This window comes from Furipterus horrens, unplaced genomic scaffold (assembly GCF_987537825.1).
Source record: "Furipterus horrens unplaced genomic scaffold, mFurHor1.1.pri manual_scaffold_6, whole genome shotgun sequence".
NCBI lineage: Eukaryota > Metazoa > Chordata > Mammalia > Chiroptera > Furipteridae > Furipterus > Furipterus horrens.
In genome coordinates this window covers 149,612,643-149,635,390 of record NW_028327176.1, presented here as the reverse complement: position 1 = coordinate 149,635,390, position 22,748 = coordinate 149,612,643, and the positions used below count along the sequence as shown (strand labels likewise).

The 22,748-nt window shown below is 38.0% G+C and overlaps 1 protein-coding gene across 1 annotated transcript in view; it reads right to left on the bottom strand.

Moving 5' to 3' along the window:
- ARMC2 (armadillo repeat containing 2) overlaps nucleotides 1-22,748 on the bottom strand; it is a 94,480-nt gene that overhangs the window by 34,296 nt on the left and 37,436 nt on the right. Inside the window, exons 7-11 of the mRNA XM_090280575.1 lie at nucleotides 21,513-21,518; nucleotides 20,866-20,958; nucleotides 16,994-17,169; nucleotides 12,558-12,660; nucleotides 11,062-11,285 (exon numbers count right to left, since the gene is read on the bottom strand). Of these exons, the coding sequence (XP_090136701.1) occupies nucleotides 11,062-11,285; nucleotides 12,558-12,660; nucleotides 16,994-17,169; nucleotides 20,866-20,958; nucleotides 21,513-21,518 (602 nt within the window). The remainder of the gene's footprint in view (nucleotides 1-11,061; nucleotides 11,286-12,557; nucleotides 12,661-16,993; nucleotides 17,170-20,865; nucleotides 20,959-21,512; nucleotides 21,519-22,748) is intronic.

The window sequence follows — 22,748 nt, the reverse complement described above, 5'->3', positions numbered from 1 at the left end:
CAGTGGGAGGAGAGTCTAGCTAAATACTGTGGTAACAGGAGACAGAATTCCATGTCAACGCACTTAACTCTCAACCTTGTTCTAACTTTTAACAGATAAATTTTGGGAAATCATTAATGAGTCATGTGCTCTGTAGCAGTCTTTGTTTCTATGACCTGCCCCCCCAACTCCCCACCCCATCCTGGCCTGCACCCCAGGGAAGCCCACCCACTGGGCCTGCCAGAATTCATCAAAGCCCAACCTTTATGCTCAGAAAAATGTATAGGTTTCTTTCATAACTTTCTATTCTAATTTAGTGTTGCTAACTTGACTTAATTATGTACTTTTCTATTTTATAGTATATAATCTTTTAAGCTATCTCAAATGCTTTATGACAAAAGAAAAAAAAAGAAGAAGTAAAAATTAGGTGTCCATATAGATGCTTAGTTAGCTTCTAAAGGACTTACTGGAACAATTTCCAATCTCTTAACTGTTATCTCATCAAGAGATGGCAAACTGAAAAACATGCATTTCAATTTTTATTTTTCCCATCTCCTAATCTGCAACCCTTTGGGACAGCTGGCAACCAGTGGGAAGAAGAAAAAGGAGAATGTGGAACTGATAATCCACAAAGAGGATTAATAAAATTTTAAGTGTCCATATTTAGTAACTGTTGTTAGATGATGTCTGGGACAAAAGGGGACCTCAATGTTTGGTATATGTCAAGGAAGAAACATCCCAGTGTGACTCTGGTTACTTATCTATTGAAAAATGACTGAGCCACCTTCTACAACTTTATGGTATTCACTTCTTCGACACAGCTATTTCTCTCTCTATTTCCCTAGATTCCTTGACATAAAAGGTCTTAACCCTTTCCCCCCAGTTAGAATGCCCACGTAAAATGCCTGGCGAGTTTGGCAAAGCTGTCCTATCTCGCATTGAATTAGTTGAGTCTCAAAGTTCTCACTGTGCAGTCAACATTAGGAGGTCCATTTTAAAGGAAAAATTATATTAAGAAGTGATTAGATGATTTATCAAAGCTAAAACAGCATTTTAACACAGCAAAATTAGAAGGCAAAAGATCTAGTATGTATTTTTTAAACATTGATTATAAGTACTTCATTCTCAATTTCAAATAGTTTTCAACTATTAATTAATTAAAAAACCTTAATAAACACAAGAAATCTTAAAATATGAAGCCCTTCTGATTTAGGTCAGTGGAATGACAAATGACAACACAGACCCAGCAGGTATGATTCCATTCCCAGCATTGTCTATGCAATGGGGTGGGCACAGGTGGGGAGGGCTGGTTGGCCCACAAACTGCTCATTTCCCCAAAAGATGACGCTCTCTCTTTCCTTCGCAGTATTCCTGCATCAGAGTCTCCAGACCCCAGGGAACTCACCAGATTCCGCCCTAGAAGGCATTCAGCCATCAGAGCTGACTCAGAGCAGAGGAGCTTGTAGCTCACAGGCCCCCACTGAACTCCTGTTTAAGTGCAACAGAAGTTAAAGAAGCTTTCTGGCTAGCCTGGGAACTTCACCATCCATCATTACATTGTTGGAGAAATGTTTTCCTGATTTCAAAAAACCAGCTTTCAAAGAAATCTTGGGAACATAACACAATTTAAAATGTACTATTAATAGTTTGTAAGTTGTTTTTCTTCCTCTATCAAAATTAGCATCGAGATTTAGTATTATTTATTTTTATACATTGAATGTTAGTATGAAAAGGATTTGAGCAGCTACTTCATGGTTTATAAAGCTATCTCAGGCACTTGCTCTCATTTTGCTCCCTAAACCAACCCTACGAGGAAGAAATAAAGGTATTATGAGCCTCACTTTTCAGATGAGAAAACTGAAGCCCAGAGAGTTCACCAGTGATTAGGTAGGTGGGCACCCGGGGCTCCAACTCCATGTCTGTTGTCTCCCCCGCTCCATTTGGCTGCCTCTAAAAGCATTTTATTCCTCAATCATCTGGAATATCCATAACCCAAATCCCTCGAGCTTTATCTCAACTTAACTGCCAACTGCAAAATGGTTCACTTCCCGCTGATGTGAAAGAATAAACAGAGCAGCCAGAGACCACAAACAGTGTCAAATGATTTAAGACCAAAGCCACACCATTTTCCAACCTCAGCAAAACCATCTCCCTCTATTAATAAAAGCACATTCATTTTTTTTGGATTTGGGCCCAACTGAGACCACATATATGCCAAAACCAGAGCCTATGTGGTAACCCAAGAAGTTTCATATTGTCTCATATATGATAAGTACAGTTCTGGCTGACAAAAAAAGAAACCAATGACAAAATGCTACTATATACATGAAACCACTAGTACCAACAATTCCTAAGCATTTCATTGGAGTTAAGATATACGCATGTGAAAGTAATATTAATTCATAATCCTCAATAACATTTGGTGCCTGGCTCTGGAGCCTGTTTGGCGCATTCCTTCCGTGGGTGTCCTACGTCAGCAGGAAGTGGTTCTGTCCTCCGCAAACCCTCAGTGTCCTACTTTGAGATTTTGTTTAATGTTTGCCTATGTTTATTATTATTTCTCTCTTTACTGCTCCTATGTCAGTTACCTTGGAAAAAAAGGAGGTAGCTGATCCTTCTAGTTGTGGCTATTAAATGTATCAGTGTAGCTGAGATTTTGAATGTCATATAAACTATGTAGAAGGCCAATGCAGTAAAATAAGAAAAATGAGCCTGAAAAGGCATGCACTAAGAACTACCAGGTAATAACGCTGATTTTCACAATTAATTACATGTTAAAGGCAGTGATGTTTCTTTATTGTCACACTAATATGTCTACAAGGAAGAGATGAGGCTGAAGCTGATATGACAGCAATTTGAAAGCAAACGGCTCTCCCCAGGAAGAGCAGGAGTAGGAATACTTATTTCCCACTCTTGATGTTCCTTCCTAGTGAGGAGACTTCCCTCAGCATAATCCTCCTGGCTGCTCTCTGCCTCTCACTTCCTGTTGGTGAGCACAGCTGTCCTCTGCTCCTCCAGGGTGGCAGCAGCCTGTGACTGGGTGGGCAAATCTGATTTCGGGGTTCGGGAGTAGAAGGCATGACTACATAAGCTCAAGCTACCATTCTTCAACCACAGTGATAACTTTCTCCCCCTTCCCTTCTGCCTTAGCTTTTCTCTTATTTCCCAGTTCAAAACCGCAGGCAAATTAAAAATGGTTTCCTTGGGTTGGGGTGGGGAGTGAGAGAGTGGGGATTAACTGGCAAGAGGTGGGAGGAAGGTTTTGAGAAATCTTATGTATCTTGATAGGGGGGTGGATTACATGAATGTATGCTTTTGTCAAAACCAATCAGATATGAGCATTTCACTGTATTGTAATAAATTATATACTTCAATTAAAGCAATTAGAAAATAAATGGCTGCTTTCTCTTCAAGCAAAATCTTCAAAAGAGATGTTCTAAAATATTTTTTTTCTGTTTAGTTATCAAATCTCCGAAAAAATTATCTGCATGAATTTCAGAAATATTATCATGGGAATATTTGCTCCCATTTTATAGGTATGCAGTTTATTTCCTCCAAAAACCAAAGCAAGTTTCCATCAGGTAAAAGTTACTGCCGTGGTTCTGATATTGTGATCTGAAGAGTTAACATACTTACCAGCTTAAGTATATATACTCATAATAATTAAATTACCTAAATATACCTTTATTAATCTTTACATTTTAAAACTATTAAATATAAATAAAGCATAATTCAAAAGATCCTTAATTACTAATGTAATTTAAATCACTGTGTAATTGAATCCCCGGACTTCAGTCAAAGGCCTCTCTCTCTTAAATCCCCCAAATTCATAAAGCAGAGAATAACTAGCCAGAATTCTGTGCTGCTGGTGTACTGGTGTAACACCCCCACACACATACACAATTTTAGTTTCACTCCCACAATCTTCTTCACATAGTTTTCAAAGCCAGAAAAACAAAAAAGATCCAAGATTTGAAATCCATCTCTAACTCTGTCATCGTAATTTCTTATGATTAGTTTTTTTAATCTTATCAGAAGTAATTGCTCTTTGAAACTTCAAATTTTGGTAATTATGATCTTACTTTATTTAATAAATTTCTGTTGAATGCCATAAAAATTCTAGAAGAAAACAAAGGCAGTAAAACCTCAGACATTTCTCTTAGTAATATTTTTACTGATATATCTCTTTAGGCAAGAGAATTAAAGAAAAGATAAACAAACTGGACTACATCAAACTAAAAAGTTTTTCAACAGCAAAGGAAACCAACGACAAAATGAAAAGACGCCTACTGAATGAGAGAACATGTTCCCCAATACATCTCAGGGGTTAATATCCAAATTTTTTACAGAATTTATACAACTCAACACCAGGAAGACAAACAATCCGATTAAAACTTAGGCAAAGGACCTAAATAGACATACAGATGGCCAATAGACATTTGAAAAGATGCTCAAAGTCATTAATCATCAGAAAAATGCAAATTAAAACCACAATGAGATATCACCTCACACCTGTCAGAATGGCCATCATCAACAAATCAACAAACAACAAGTGCTGGTGAGGATGTGGAGAAAAGGGAGCCCTCATGCACTATTGGTGGGATTGCAAATTGGTGCAGCCACTGTGGAAAGCACTATAAAGGATCCTCAAAAAAATTAAAATGAACTGCCATGTGACCCAGGGATTCCACTTCTGGATATATATCTGAAGGAACTCAAAACACTAATTCAAAAGAATATATGTACCCCTATGTTCATTGCAGCATTATTTACAATAGCCAGGCTATGGAAGCAACCCAAGTGCCCATCAATAAATGAATGGATAAAGAAGTTTTGGTACATATATATAATGGAATAGTACTCAGCCATAAAAAGAGAATAAATTTTACCATTTGCAACAGCATGTCTGGACCTGGAGGGTAATATGCTAAGTGAAATAAGTCAGTCAGAGACAGACAAATACCATGTGGTTTCACTTACATGTGGAATCTAAAGCATAAAAGAAACAAAATAGAAACAGACTCATAGATAGAGAGAACAGACTGGTTGCCAGAGGGCTGGGTGAACAGGATAAAGAGATTAAGAAGTACAGATTGGCAGTTACAAAATAGTCATGGAGATGTAAAGTACAGCATAGGGAATATAGTCAATAATATTATAATACCTATGTATGGTGCCAGGTGGGTACTGGAAATATTAGGGGAACACTTGGTAAAGTATATGATTGCTAACCAATATGCTGTACACCTGAAACTAATACAAAATAATATTGAAAGTAAACTATAATTTAAAAAAAATTTTTTTTTAAGTAACAGAATTCCTCTTCTTCTATGTGCGCAATATTTGCCAAAGCTGACCAATCCTTGCTTTTAAAATCCCTATTCTTTCCCTGGCTTGTGTGGCTCAGTGGATTGAGTACTGGCCTGAAAACCAAAGGGTCACCGGTTTGACTCCCAGTCAGGGAACATGCCTGGGCTGCGGGCCAGGTACCCGGTTGGGGGTGCACAAGAGGCAACCACACATTCATGTTCCTTCCCCTCTCTTCTCTCTCCCTTCCCCTCTTTCTAAAAATAAATAAATAAAATCTCACAAAAAGCAACAAAAACACCTCTACTTTCTTATACATCATCATCCTTCCTTAATTTTCTGATCACTTCCTCTTCTTCTTCTTCTTCCCATCCCACAAATTTGGCCATTTTACAGAATCTGTCCCCAGCCCTCCTCTATTCTCTTTCTATACTCTTCCCATGAGAAATCTCATTGTCTTTCTGGACTTCAACTATTACCTCCATGTTGATGACCCTAAACTGCTTTTTTGGCTTAACTTTCTCTGCTAAGCATCAATTCACATCTGAAACTGCCTACCAGACAGTCCCACTTAGCTATTCTGCTGGCACATGAAAGTTTTACGTTAAGACAAAGTGCATTATTTTTTTCTCTTCCCTCATCAAATTAGTTCCTTGTATAACTCTTTAATTTTTAACAATAATATCACTTTCTAAAACATCCAGGCTCAAAATGTCTGAGTCATCTCTTTTTGTTTAATTCACTCTTCTTGTCCCCAAACTCAAGCCAAAGTGAAGAAATGGAATGGGGTGGACACAGGTGGGAGGACTGACCTTACTGAGAAATTCCCACTCAGAGAACAGAAGAACATGGCACTAGAGATGTACTGAGCAAGGAGGGCAAAAGATTCAGATTTGAAGGATCATCAGGGGAGGCCAGAGAAGTAAAACAGGTATGAGAGGAGGAAAAGCAAACCATGTTGTCTATGGTGCGACAGAACAGTTTTAACTTCAAAAACATTGTATCTGGAGCAGGGAAAGAATGTATTTCTCTAAGGATTGAACTCAAACTCAAATGGATCAGACTGTAAAGAAAAAAAGCTTGGAAATATAAAGGAATCATAAAAAAAAAAAAAAGGAATGTTCTAGTCAATCTGGGTCTTAATAGTTACATTATATTCCCATAAATTACCCAACTATAAGTTTGAGTGTCTTGAGGTTTTCTACAATTACAGTAAAGCAACTTTATACATGGTGTTCTCAAGAGACAAGAGGACAAGCAAGATAGGAAAGGATTCTGGGGTTGGTTGTGATTATAATGTATACAGAAGACGGTTCTCTACTCCCCAAAAAGGGGCAGGGTAGAGAGCACACAGACTTTCTGATGGAGGTGAGTCCAGCATATTTCCTCACTCCTGCATTATGCCTTCTGACTTTTGGCCTTTCCAAATCAGAGAGGAACCCTAACACCTCAGGATAACACATCTAGGTCAATGAAGACCACTCTCTATTTCCTTCGGTCACCTCCTTGGGGCTTCAATCTACTACTGGCACTTAGGGGGCCTTGCTTTTTATCTGGCCTGTGTTTCTCTTTTTCCAAGTTTCAGAGAGCTCTCCCAAAGTTCTAGTATTCTGGAATTTCATGAGCATGCACTCTCACGTCCCTGGGTTTGCCAGACTGGAAGTGTTAATGCTTCCACTTGGGTCACAGGTGGTGGCCCCTCAGTTTCTCGGAGCACTGACAATTATCCTTTCAACCTTCTCACAGTACTGTCAGGTATCTGATAGGCAGAACTGCATACATCATTGAGCATGTGGAAGTACCATGGTTTGGTAGAAGAATAAAGCATCAGAATACTATTATCTAGACACAAGGATCCCCAAAAAGTAAGCCCCTACTGGCAGCTCTCTTGTCCTCCACTATCTTACTCGGTACCCAGATCATTCCTGGCACACAACAGCCACTCCACAAGTGTCACCAATGTCTCTTGATGGCAGCCACAGGGTGATAAACATATATGTATGTGTATATGTAAGAAACAACACAAAGAAACCATTCAAAATCACACTTCAGTATTTTTTCCTCTAAGTAATATTGGTCCATATGCTGAGGAGAAACTTTTCTTTCACATGCATTCCTTGCTCTTTCCTTTAGCTCCAAGATAATCAGTCTAAAAATCTAATAATGGCAGCAATACCTCTTCATTGGAGCTTTTGTGTGTGAAATCTTAACTCTCCAATCTGTCCACACCACTGACACATCCTCCTTCCATGACTTTTCAGCTTTTGGTCTTTATCAGTTAAATATCTTGTACACATTCATCTTCCTGCCACTCTGATCTCATTTTCTCCTTCCCATAAACCAACCCCCAATTGCTCCCTGTCACTCCACAGCCTGGTATTTGAGACCCAGGACTGCATGACTGCCCCACAGAACCCTTCCAGACAGACCCACCTACCTACCTCTTCAGTATCCCCCAAAGACACCTAGTCACATTCCCTTTCTCTAAATGCCACACAACCTTCACAGCCCAGCTTCAGATGGTTTCCATTCATTCAATGGCCTCCAGTGGGACTGCTTTAGGGAAAAAGGACTCTAGCACTCTGCCAGATGCTAGAATGTACAAAGATTTATAATAGGAGGTCCCCAGAAAGGATGCTAAAGCTACTGAGGTTCTCTGGGTTGAAAGTCATAAAGGACAGAAAGTCCTGGCTTACCAAAGTTGACTGCCTTTATCTTTTCTGCCTTGCCATGTTTTCTCTGGCTTACAGACATTATTTTATTAGCACAGCCACAAATAACTTATTTTTTTCAATTAAAGTTCTTTTTTTAAAAATGCCTCAGGAGCTAGAGTTATCAGGTTCTGAAAGTTGGTGTAAACAAACAATTCTGCACATGGCCCAGATCTGTTTGAATTTGTGCATGAGCAGGCTTCTCAAAAGCCAGTCAGTGTTACACACTCACAAAGTACAGATTTTCTTCTGCTCTTGCAGTGAAGTTCTGTTGCTTACATCTTATCATTCGTATGATAGAAAACAGTTTTTCTTTGTTTTAATTATACATATCTGAGGGAATGTTCAGTTCAGGGGCTTCTGCAAATGAAACAGCCCAAAACAATATCTCCTACCCCACAAATCTGTAGACACACACACATAGTGACAGTGTATAGTTGATGCAAATGGGACTTTCTTTTGTTGGACGTGGGGTGCTGACTGTGCTCCAGGGAGAGGACTCAGCTGTGTGAGGAGCAGATCCCAGGCAGGTTCAGAGGGAGGCTTTGAGACCATGACAGTGCCTGGTGAGAGCTGGCGGGCAGTGAGGAGGAAGTTACTATAGTTCCTTAGAGCGGTACATGCATCTCAGGAAAGGAAAGGGGCATCTGACCTAGTGAGTTAGTTTGCGCCAGATGATGCTGAGGCGAGAGAAAAAGGAAAGAAGAAAGAAACACAGGGAGAAAAACACTATACTTGCTGATATTGCAGAGGTCCTAGTTCTTGATTTGATATATTCAATACTCCTATATATTATATAGTTATATATTTTATTATATATAAATAAATAAGTGTAAGTATAAATAAATTTATATGTTTAAAATTTAAAATTATGTAAATGTATTTTTGCAAATATTGTATTATATTATAAAATACAATTTTATATAATTATAAATAAAATACATAATGTTATGTATAAAAATAGGTTGAACAGAGCTTTTTCTAAACCAGGCTATCTATCTATTTATCCACAGATATATATCTCTATCTATATAGGTATAGACATATAGTTTACTTTATATATATTGTAGATATAGACATATAGCCTACTATATATCTATATAGACACATATATAGAGTCTGGTTTTAAAAAGCTCTTTCCAATGCATTATATATGTAAATATATATAAACATAAGTATTTATGTTTAATTATATAAATATAATTTATAACTTTATAACCTATTTGATTATGTAAATATATATATACATAAGTTGAAAAAAGATTTTTTTCAACTAGATAAGAATTCTAGAAGTTATTACATAAAAACTAAAAACAGAGTGACTATCTCAACAAGAAAATGGTTGATTATTTGAGGTACAGCCTAATGACAGAATATTATGCTACTATTAAAAAGAATAAAATAAATCTATAGAATTGACTCAAGGGGATTTTACTATTGCTAAATGAGAAATGGCAAATGTATTTCTACATTATTTTTGAAAACCTATGAGTGTATTAAAAGATGCTGAGTACATCAGTGTAAACAGAGATGGTTAACTGGGTAGACCAGAGGAGAAACAAGGAGGGAAACTAATGATGGGAAACAAGCAGAAACAACTGTTAAAAATAACAGGTTTCAGCCCTGGCTGCTGTGGCTCAGTGGATTGAGTATCGGCCTGCGAACCAAGTGTCGCTGGTTCAATTCCCAGTTAGGGCACATGGCTAGGTTGCACATCAGGTCCCCAGTTGGGGGTGTGAGTGAGAGACAACCACACAGGAATGTTTCTCTTCCTCTCTTTCTTCTTTCCCCTCTCTCTAAAAATAAATAAACAAACAAATAAATAATTTAAAAAAATAAAAATAAAAAATAACAGGTTCCATGATAAAAAGCAAGAATTACATAAAATTATACATATGTGAGCATATATGTGCATGAAGGTGCTTGGAGGAATGGATACTAAAATGTTGGAGGTGTGTTATCTCAGGGAGAAAGTGAAAGCTGTTTTATTTTTACACTCTTCCTTATATGTTTTTGCATTTTAACGAAAAAATAATTATATAACCAAAATGACTATTCATTGAGGGAAAATGTGAATAACTCAATAACACTGGCAGTATGAAAATAATGTTTCTGAAGTCTTCCTAGTCAAAAAGATGGCACATCCAGTAGAACTTTGAATCATTTGTGATAAAAAGAGGTTTCACAATCTTTTTCAAAATGGAGACAAAACCACAAGTTCAAAATTAATAATCATCATAAACACTTTAAGCATCTTTCCACCAGGGCCTAAATCTAATTTTTAACACATTTTCCCAAAAGCTTCAAGGGCTCTGGGTGCTTAATCAATCCTCATTAATTGACAAGCACATTTCAAATCTCATTAATTATTACATCGAAGATGCTATTATCTGACATACAAACGCTATTAAAGAGTAAAATCTGATCTAAAAAAGAATATGAGAGCTGAAGCAGCTTCCAATGAAAATAATTTAACGATGAAATTTAATCTGCCACAAAAGAAGTAATAAAACTCTAACACATAACACATTTTTCATTTTTTTCTCCTGCCCTGGTCAAATTAAATGCACTCGGTTTTGTTAGCTTTGTTCCTGTAGTCTCAGGCCTGTGTGCCACCTATACACCCCCCAACAACCATCCACTCAATCTCATTAACTTTCTGTTTTTATTGTAGATACAAGATTCATGACATTTACTACCCATCATCATGAACAATCTCCATATAATTATGTCTGATTATAACATGCAATTGTTTTGCAAAGAAGTGCTGCTTTTCATGCTTCCAAGCCTTCTTTCTCTGCAGGGTAGTGGAAAATTTGTCTGCACGCTGCGTGGACAGCTGCTCCATGAAAAGCCATAGAAGAGCCTTTTCAGGGGAAATGGGCATCCATAGGGAGGAGGCGGGGCAGTGACTGCCGCCCTTGACTCCCAAGGCTAGGCGCCCCCACCTGGCTGTAAACAACAGCCCACCCATTAACCTGTTACATTCACCTGGCAGGTAACTATTACTAGGTAACATGAAAATTAATTTTACACATCTTACCTCTTTAAGTAAAACACTTACTTGGACTAACAAGTGGCCTGAATTAGGCAAACATGTACTGCATTTCTTGGTGTTCTCATTTATTTGCTTTATCAGATTCATCAATATTTCCACAGCACCTTTGCTGATCATTTCATTAAGAAATCTTGGATTTCCAGAAATGAATTTGATGGCCCCCATACAGTATAAAAAAGCTTCAGTGTTAGTTTGCAGGTCTTCACTTCTCAGGACCTCCAATAATGATTCTGTCAAAAAGATGGATTATTACAAATGTGTGATTATATCAGCCAGACAGAGATAAAGTGTATGTGGACATCAAAAACAATTTGTAGAATCTTAGTCAGAACCTAATGTCGAATGCTTGTTATGCATTATTGATTAGTATAAAGAGGAAAACCTACTTTTAGTTAAATCTTCGTAATAGTAATGACAGTAAAAGGATGGGATTATAATATATAAATAAGAAAGTATTCTTTAAATGCTATCCCTTACCTCTTACTAACATTTACCAACCTTTATTTTGATCACACATTTTGAGTTATTATAGAATAACTAATTATTAAAGCAATATAAGAGTTACATTTCAACAAACCATTAAGGGTATTGCAGTTGCTGTATGAGTGAAAAATTCATCAAGATAAGGTCCCTTTTAAAAATCTCAATCACCATAGAAAGGAATGCTTCAAATATAGCATCCATCCTTTCCCAAGGCAACTTAAGAACATCCATCAAGAAACATACTACTACTAGGTTTTAGAAGTAATCCAGGCAACTCTGATAAGGTTTTTCATGCCTATCTCACATTTCATTTGACTAATATCAGTGTGATCATTTGTCAGAATCTTTGTTGTTAGCCTACAATTCTCAATGAGCTGATTCAGTGTTTGACTGGGCTTCTCCCTCTTTACTGGGGTAAAAAAAGATGAAGAACTTTTATCCTATGTTGCAAAAAGAAGACCCAAAGTATTGTCCATGCTTCCTTCCTTTAAATCAGCAATGCTATTTCATAAAAGACTTCTATTTAGGTAACTATTTGAGCATCTTAATTATCTCAGAGTATATCAAGAATTAGATCTCATTAGCTAAGTAGTTAGAATGTAGTAAAATTTCTCTAAGTATCTGAGACACTTTGATGTCAAATTTCTACAATAGTTATAGATGTCTTCCAAGTTTTAGTCATTCCTACTATATAAAAAGACAGAAATTTCAATTATGCTAAATACTATTAAATGTGTTTTTTCTAATAGTAAATCCAAGACCAGGAAATAAATTTTTAAATAGGGAACACTCTACAAAGTCATATGATGTTACTTCAAGCATTATAAAAAATAGCTATCTCCCTAGGTTCCAAAGGATATATTAAATGGAACGTGGAAAACACAGAGAAGGACAGAGTAAAAATAGGTATCACATAACTTCCACATAATATTAGAAAATAAAATATTCAAGCTATCATTAATTATAAGTTTGCATTCAAGTACAACATTTGGTCAATGGTAGTGCTGAATGATACTCACCCAGAATGCCGTCATTTTGAATCAAAGAGTCATTCTTCTCATTCCTGCTAATTTTAAATATAAGTTTGCAGACATTAAGGAGACTCTTTCTACTCACTTTAAGCTGCAAAGAAAGAAAACACATTCCTATTAGAGAGAAGTAAAGACATGCCATAATTTTTTAACACAAACATCGTATTTTAAAAATTAAGAGTATTTTTAAAACGTAAAGAAAAATTCCAAAGATATTAACTTTCAAAAGTTTTGGTCACTTATTTGTCAACTATCTAATATAAATTATATTTAGAATAGGCACATTTAAATAATATGCATTTATTTTTTACTTTATAAAGTCTCATGCTTATATGTGAGATTACTAGTTACTTTTTAAAGATATATGAAGAAAAAGGGGGGAAGATGTTGATAAATTTTATTAAATGGAGTAATTGCTTTAAAACACAAAAGTAAAGGAAAATGGATACCAAAATTTCAGATTAAACTACCTTAGAAAATATAGTGAAGGTGAAAGATAGCAAAGAAAGAGGAAAAGTATGATTCTCTTTATTATTTAAAAAGTCATTCATTAGATAATACATATATTTATTTTTAAGGCTATTTCTATAATGCTTTGAGATAATGACAAGTAATACTCAAAGTTTAAAATTACCTTCTAAGTCACAAGAAATATTCAAGTAAATTAAACATAGGGGCAATAAAGAAGTATACAAAGTCTGTCCAGAAAGTATCCAGTCATGTGCTATGAAAAATAGAGACATTAATAGAAGACAATACAAGATTCAATAAACATTGTACATGGGACAATGACACCTCAGTACTCTTCAGCGTAGGCACCTTGGGACCTCACACAGTTCTTCCAGTCACCTTCAGCTGCCCCATCATATTTTCCTGAATCTCATGGTTGATCTGAAATCTCTTCTTTTTCTAAGGTGATTTTAGTTTTTGGAAAAGCCAGAAGTCATAAGGCGCCTATCTGGGGTGTAGCAGGACTGAGTCACCTGGGTGATTTGATGCTTTGGCAAAAAACTCTGCATGAGACATGATGCAAGAGCATTGTTGCGATGAAGCTGCCAGTCACCAGTTCCCCTAGCTGCGGCCTTCTGAATCATCCTAATAGTTCCCACAGAGGAATAGTCAAGTTTAATGCAAAATTTTATGCAGATTCATCGTTCTACTTGCTCAGTCACTTTGAATACGACAACCACACAGTACACATGTTCACTCCATGGTATCTCCCACCCCCACTGACTAGTACAGTGAAGTCATCATTGTTCACACATGTGCATTCCAGTTCACTCTCCTTGGTTTGCCAGGTTACATCAATGTCACATAAACCATTCTCATAATATTAACAATGGCTGGACTTTTTCCGGACAGACCTTGTACATTTTTTTAAAAGCGCAGTATAGGAGGAATAACTGAATCAAATGGCCTAAATTAACTGTGTATTTATTTAAAGTATTCTCATTTATTTAATGAGAATGGAGATTCCTTCTGTTCTCAGGAGGAAAAATGGAAATTGGAACTTATAAACATTTTTAATAATTGAGTGTTTAAAAAATATTGTATAACTACTCAGAAAATAAACTAAAGAAAATAGAAAAATCATATATCAATGGAAAATATAATATTCTTAGTATTTAGGAATATATTTTAATCAGTCAACAATCTTCCACTATATTGTGAGACTTTGAGGTCAAAATCATAATTTATTACTCCTTCTATGGTAGTGTGTAGCATGTGTTATGTACTTAATAAAGCCTGTTGAATAAATGAATGAGTACAACTAAACCCATCCCTACACACACCCAAGTCTTGTATTTTTAGTGAAAAGTGGCAAAAAGAAAAAGAAAAAAAAAAAAACAGTGTCAGAGTTTTCATGAAAGAAAACAACAAATAATCCATAATTTCCAGGTCTGCTATTAGGGTCAATTTGCATTCAAAGCAAATTCGTATACCTTCTCTCTTGATAACAGCGAAATTACAACTTTGAGGCGGGAGAAGGTAATAAAATATTAAACTATATGCAAGGCATATAGACTACCTTACATAAAACAGCTCTGCCCCACCCACCCAACGCTGTCCACTTCCTTCCCTCTGGTTTATTTTCTTCCCACAGCCTTCATCAGCCGCTTTGGCACTTTGTGTGTTTACCGTCTGTCTCTCCTGCTGCCCTGCCAGCCCGAGGGCAGGGACTGTGTTAGTCACTTGTATTCCCAGTGTCAAGAGTCCCTGGCACAAAGTTGGTTCCTTTAGTGGGGTATTTTTCTTATGTTAAAAATAGTAGTCTTTTCTATTTAAAGCAAATTTGAAAAATTAAAGAGAAGTTTTTAAATCACTTGTAATACTACCAACTATATATAATCACTGTTGACACACTGGTATTTCTTTTCTGGCTTTTTACCCCTGTACAGAGTGCTAAATGTTTTCCCCTCCTGAATATAGTTACAGTCATGGTGTATATGTGCTCATACTCTAACAACACCTTCATATAGACTGATATATTTTGTAAGATTTTTTGATACCAAGATTAAAATTAAAGTGTTCTGACAAACTTCCACTTAACCAAAGAATGTAAGAAATCAGAACTAACATTATGCTCCCTGGATTTTTTTACTATAATTTAAAAAGTCTCTATCATTATATTAAAGTGATAGGTAAACTAAATATTGGCAGAAAGAAGTTATTAAAAGCCTCTTAGCCCTATATACCTTTAGGGTTTTTTTGCTGATTTTTTTCTTTTCAACACCTTTTTATGTGGTCTTTTAAAATTTACATAGAACCCCATCACCAAGGCCTAAGCAAAATAATGTCTTGCCTGGAACATTATAGGAGATTCATGGGGCAGATGGGAAGTTGAACCTGATGACCTGACCTCATGGGTTTATAGTTAATCAGAAGAGACAGCCCCCTATTGCTGTACTCCGGAGGGCAGCCTAGCAGGTCTCACCCCTGATTCAGCAAGGTGGTCAATGTCACAGAGAGGGCTCCATGTAAACAAATGTTTTATTCAGAACATGTTCACTGCCTGGAAGGTCACTTAGCCTTTTGCCCTAAAATGGTTAAATTGTGCCATGTATATAATTCATTTGAATGGCATCTTTAATAACCAAGACAATACTTTCTCTGTAAAGCATTAACAAATTCATGCCATTTTCCTTCTTTCACTCTTTGATTTATTACTTTTTTTGGCTTGGTACAGACAGAATATCTAGAATTTGGGTGGAAAACCAAAGGCAGGCCCTGGCCAGCTGGTAGCTACACTGGTACAGCCCTCCAGCCTCACACCGGGGCTCTGCTGGGCCAGAAGGCACCCCAAATCCAGGGCCAGAAAGGGAACTGGGCAAGCATGCTGATCCCCTTTTATCTCTACTTGCAACTTTTGACTTGAAGTCCTCCCTGTAGTTTATGCTCCTTTTGTTTCACTAAAGTGATTGATCAATCATCATCAAGGAAAGGGAGTTTAAATACTATTGAACACACTATTTCAAAGAAATGTTGCTTTCTGAGTCATATGTCACATCACAATTTTTATAAGGAGGGTGAATATTTTAGGATGACAGCTAAATAAGAATGTAGCTGCTGCAAAAAACTGCATAGGATATGCAGTCAGAATATTCTGCGGTATGAAAGACATCAAAATAATAAATGGTAGACACTCTCCTACACTGTTAGTAAGTATGCCAATGCTTACTTTCACTGTGTACTTTAAGATTTTAAATTATATAAATTATGGGTTGTTAGCATAATAGCTTTTACTTTTATGAAACTGGGTAAACAAAGCTTCATTTGTTTTAGCGGCTCTCTTAGAACATTCTATAATAGTTGTGTCTTATCTTTTGGTTCCAACTGTTTATGGCTGTGACAACAAAGTACTCCGCTCAAACAATGATATCATTTTGTTTGAGACAGAGTTTATACACGTTTATTTGGTGTCTGGTCTTTCCTTCTAACACTTTCTATGATCCCCTTCCCACCACCACATGCAGCTGTTGCTCTGCTTCACGCTGGTTCATGAAGCACCTGGCCATTGCGTCCATTGCCCAAGTTATCTTTAGTTATTTATTAAATCGCGTGGCAAAATCAAGCACCCAACAGAAACCACAAGGCAGAAACCACAGCCTGCATGCTCTGGTACTGCTCTCCAGTCGTTATTTTTTGGCAACTGTTTTGAATATATTTGTCCATTGTCACATTTTTTTATCTAACCACAGACCATACGTAAGAGTTTTTTGAACATTTTTTGTGACCTCAGCCTTAGTTCCTTAAAGAGTACATTCTAGTAAAACTATGAGATATAGCTTTAATACCTTAATTTTTTTCAAGACTCTAAACAAGCATACTGTATTGCTGATCATCTTTGTAATATTTACAAATAAAGCATTAAACAAAACTTTTATGAGATACCATCTACTAGACCAGAGAAAAGAAAAACTTACTGCTAGAATAATTTTTGCAAGTTTAAGGCTCAGCGGGTCTGAACCAACATCAACTAGTTTATACAGAGTCTTCAGGAGAATACGTCTTCTCTTAAATTTACTTCCAAGCATGTTTCCTTCCTCTAAAGCGTGATGCAGTTGTGCGCAAGCAGCACACACCGTTTCAATGTGTTCTTCTGTGAGGGCAAAGAGAGGAAGGCAGCACTTACTGGTTAAGGTCAAGCTTTCAGGTGTGTCAGGCACAAGCAGCGTAAGTAAAAACCCATAATTATTTCCTTGGGCATCTTCAGATTCCTGAACTATGCTTTCCCCCTTCTCTTATCATTTCTATCAACCTGATTTCTTTTTCATTTTGTCAATCCATCTCCCACCAAAGCGACTTACTTTCCAATCAGTCAGCTTATCTAGCACACACAGTCTTTTGAAGAGCATGTTAACAGATGGAATTGTACCTATTTCAGTTGGTTTCCTTTATTCTAAAAGCCCTCTACCTCAGTCAGGGTTCTGTTCAGGTTCATGGAAGCAGAACCCTTGCACCTCCATCTTTAGTCCTTTGGGGCACAGTTCTACAAATCCTACTGATTTGAGTCCTTCAAGGCTCTGTTGATGTTTTGGTTCATCCAGGAAAGGTGCACTGTTCCACATACAATAAGTGTTATCTTGTACTATTATTTCTCATATGTATGTATATGCACATTGTGCTATATATCTAGTGCCCTCAAACTGATGTCATGCTAAGTGAGTGGGAATCCTGTCTTATGTATGTTTGTATCAATTATGCATGGTGCAGTGAGAATACTGTCCTGACAACCTGTAACGGAGTCTAATACATATTTATTTTCTAATTTACCTGTTGACAAAAATCAATGATCAATATTTTTCTGTGTGAGTAATGCTCATCATCTGAGAACAGAGGACTTGAATGGAACAAGATCTCAAAACGTCACCACATCCACCATTATTGAGAGGGGGTTATTAGAAAAGAGGAGCATAAAACAGAAGACTTATTAGAATTCTGAGGAAAGCAATTTTTTAAAGTGGCACCCATTTCAATAGGCATACAAGAAAGAAAAGCAGCAGACATGGAATGTGAGGAGAAGTATAAGAATCCAAGGTCTGAGGCATTCAGTTGAAAAATATTATCTGATAGATTCCATCACGAAATTTAAAAGTAGGAAACCAATCTTAAATAAATACCATAATGTGCTCTTAAAAGCCAACATAGAGGAAGTGTGTGCCTGCAGAAGGAAATGACTCAGGCCATTTTTGGCTCTTTTCAACAATAACATCTAAGAAAAAATCTTAAACCTCAATGGCTAAGTAACCTTCAATGTCTTTCAGTTATGCACTTAAATACATGAATTGATGGGAAATGACTTAGACTGGCTTTAAATAAAGGGAAAAACCTGAGCTCTATTGTACAAAACACGTTTGTTGTTTTATTCTTCTGTGACTGGCAGTTTCTCCACAAACCTGAGTCCACACCACCAGCAGTCTGGCAGTGGGTCTAGACTTCCAGGCATTTTCCTAATACTTCCCTCCACAAAATCTTCAACCTGGTGGGCTCTACTCAAGAGTATCTGTTTTAGCTTTAAAAACTTTAACAGGAAGGCTCAAGGGCCAAATTTTAAACTGTCAGTCAAATTAACACTTTACACCAGCTGGTTTGTTAGAAATGCCATATAGCCCCCAAAGGCAACTTGAATCTAAGAGCTATCAAGATTCTCAAAGGGCTAGAGCAAGTGAGTGAAAATTTGATGAGAAGTATAAAACAATATCATCTCAGAGGAACTTCCCCTGTAAGATACGGATTAATGACAAGGAGGGAAATGGTGATTTTACAGTGGAAAAACCTGGCAGACACCACCTTTCTCAAGTGACCCAAGTTCACATCAAAATCAGTAAGGGGCCGAGTCAGCATCACACGCCTCAGGGACCTGCCCCCAATGCCTAACCTGGATCTATCAGCAATTGTGAGAAAATACCAGACAATCCCAATGTGTGAGGCAGTCTATAAACAGCCTGTACTCCTCAAACATGTCAAGACCATGAAAGAGACATGACAAATCACTGGAACTTGTGATCTGGGATTTTCTTTTTTCTATAAAGGAAATTATTAGGATAATTGGCAAAAATCTGAATCAGGTTCGTATAGTATCATATGGTAATTTCCAGGTATCTAACAGAATGCCCTTGTTTCTAAAAATGCGTACCAGAGTACATAGGGCTACGGGATATGGGGTCTGCAACTTGTTCTCAAAGGGTTTTAAAAAGGCACAAAACGACGTGTATGTGTGTTGGGGGTGCAGTATAGGAAAAAAGAGCAAGAAAGTGAGGAAGAGAGAGAGAATGATGAAGCAAAATATTAGTATTTGTGGAACCTGCGGGAAGAGCATAAAGGATTTCTTTGTACTACTCTAGCAACTTTTCTAGAAGCCTAAAGCTATGGCAAAATAAAAAGTTAAAAAAAGAAAAAGAAAGAATCTCAAAGGGTCAAGTAACCCAGCCCTGCAACCTTTTGCTGTTCTTAAAGTTGCCCATGGAAGACATGTTACACATCAGCATTTAGCCCTTCTGAGAAGGGAGAGTCATCTACATTTCCAATGCCAAACTTTTGTTAGCTCCTGTTGGCGTCCATGGTGGCAGAGACCTCAGAACCCTCTTAAAATCCTCAGGCTGAAGGCTTGCTCCAAGTTGGGCCTCTGCCCTGCCAGCCCTTCCACCGCTGTGTTCTTCCCGGTGCGCTGGCTTTCCAGACGAAGCGCTCTCCTCACTGGTTCTTGCACACATCTCCTGAAACAAGGGCTGATGTTGGCCTGGCCTAATCACAAGAGGGTGAAAATGAGTGCCTCCAGAGAGGACAAAGACATCACGTTGTCATCCTCAGGGATTTGAGCTGAAGTAGGCTGTGGTGACAATCACTCTCAGTCACCCCTCACATGGCAGGCGAGAGCCCTACTGAGCAGAGATTAGGTGATTCCCCATGGCGATATGTCTGGGGCTCCCACATTAACCATGAACATGGCTAAGTGCCTACAGGGAGCCAAGGTCATTGGAACCTTTTAGGAAGCAGGTCTTCTGCACGACCGTCCTGTTTGGCTTGGCTGCTGGGGAGGACTCGTTTACCCTGCTTCCCCTGGGGCCTCTTCCATGGCCGCCGTGCTGCTTTGCTCATCCAAGAAGCACTCAGGCCACGATTCCTAGTGAAGGCCTGTTGCCTGCCGTGCGTTGGACACTGAGCTCAGCCCAGGGCCAGGACTGCAGCTGCACCGGAGCCTGTTTCAACTTCAGAAATGGACTCCTCAGTAGCGGCACAGAGGGAGAAGCTGGCGTGCGGGCATTCCTCCGACAAGATTTCCACAGGTCACTTTTGCAGAGCCCTGCTGATCATGCGCCTTCACTGCGGGGCACGCCAGAGCTCCGGGGCGCTTCCTGCTCTGAGCAGCATCCCTAACGGGTGTGCTCAACCTACGGAGAGTGGGACATGTATGTCTGGATCTAGAAAACCAGGGGCACACCTGCCGAAAATGACTTAGCCAGAGACCCGAAATCTGTTTTAATCTTTCACTTTCTTGCTTAACTGCCTAAAGAGTTTTCAAATCAGCATTTCCTTGGGCAGCGTAGGTGATAATTAATTTTTATTCCAAAGGGAATTTTAGAACTAGACTCTCTTGATGCATTTAAAGTATAATTTTACTCACTAAAAATTAGGTTTACATGTAATATTTAATACATACAATCCTGGGTAAATAAGTAGATGACTTCATTTGTTTTTGAACATGTTCACAGAAGTGATAGTCAAAGTATACTGAAAACATTAGGGCAATGGGCACATATAAATGAGCACAAAACAAAAACTGCTTTTTTATTACCTTTTTCTAATTTATGCAAAATTGGTACTATCCTTGTATTCCAAAAGACATCATCTACTTCCATTTCTGTATCCTTTTCTTGCAAGTCAGCTTCTGAAACCGGAAAAAAAAAAAAAAAAGAGCAGGAAAAAAAGCATTGAAAAAAATAATTATAACTGGAGCACCATCAAAAGTCTTTACTATTTATCACTAAAATTAGTAAACTCCAGAATTAAATTATACTTTGCTCCCAAGCTCAACTAACAATAATTAGAACTACCAGTCTTCTAATCAAATCACTCCAAATTAAACTCAGAAAAGATAATGTGAAGATATTGGAATACTTCATAAAATTTTAAGCTTTGTAAATGCTGAAATTATTGTCAGTAAGGCAAACAGTTTTGAGTTATTTTTACTTACACTTATCCCTCTGTAATGTAGAATAAATAGAAAACTGTAGCCATGGAAAGAATAAATATCTTGAAAATGGTTAATGAAAAGTTTTCTAAAAGGGAGGCCTCTGGGGATTTTCTGTCCTGTATAAAATAAAATGCCCACATTATTGGGGGGCCGAGGGATTCTGTCGGGGATAGTGGGAAAAGCCTGGGCTTTGGACGCTGACCAATCTCACTTCAAACTCCAGCTTCATTATCGATGCATTGGCTGACCAGGGGCTGTTTCTCATTCTTGATCAGAATAGTTGCCTTCAGGGTTAGGGGAGTAGGCTCTGACCCCAGTGCCCAGCATCTAATAACACTCAATAAATAGGAATTTCTTCCCCTGATTAAAAAACAAACAGGTCATCACTGTTTGAAGAGCATCAGGCTATATGATACACAAAATCCTCCTGGGTGCTGCTGGGGAAAGCAGGCTGTAGAGAAGTGATGGCCACCATGTGCTGTGGGCTTCGGATGCAGCAGGCCTGTCTTTAATTTTTGGAACAACACTATGTGGAGGTTCCCAAATTGTCCCCATTTTCCTGATGAAGAAAGTGGGGCTCAGGGGTATTAAGTTACCTGCCCAAGGTCAAGTAGCTCCATAGTCTTTGCACTTGACCTCTATGCTAGTCTGCCTTGCAAACTAAAAGGTAACTTTGAAGGGAAATGTAAATCATATTAGAAACTATAAATCATGATTACATTTCATACAGGAAATATCTCCAGATCTGAAACACTGATGGTCTAGTTGGGGGCAGCCCCGCTGTATGTGGACTTGGGAGCAGTGCTGGAGGCGTATTCCCAGCTCCTTTCCCAGAAGTGGCACCCAGTCTGTTGCATTAGGAAATCCATGCTCTCCTTCCAGGGTGGACCCAACACCAATTAAGTGACCACACAGTGGGTACCTGGACCCTAAAAATGTCACATGATGAGTTAAAAGTCATAGGTTACCATCAGACAGAGAGAGAGCAATGAAGGGGTGTGTGGCCTGTATACATTTAGGTTGTTTTAACTAGAAAAAAAGGACAAGTTAACCAGGGAGGCCTGTGAAGAGCACAGGGTCTACAGTCACTATCTGGGTTTGAGTCCTAGCTCTGCCACCCAGTAGCTGGTTGACTCTGGGCAAGTTGCTTCGCTTTTCCTCTGTAAAATGAGATGACAATGGTCATCTCAAGCACTGAGATTATGGGTTATTAATTTCTCTTATGTACTCTTTTGTATTTTTCAAAATCTCTAACATACTTGTATTACTCTTGAACAGAAAATACATAATGCATATTAAATTTTCCAAGCATGCAGTGATGATGCAGAGGCAGGAAAGCAATACGTGTCAGCCATCCACCAGTGCACAGGCCTCCCCAGTGCAGTCCCTGCTGCAAACAGCCACTCTCAGCTGCAGCGAGTCTAGTCTGGCCTTTCATTAAACCCTGCTAATAACAGGAGGGGCTGATGCATGCTGGTCAGGAA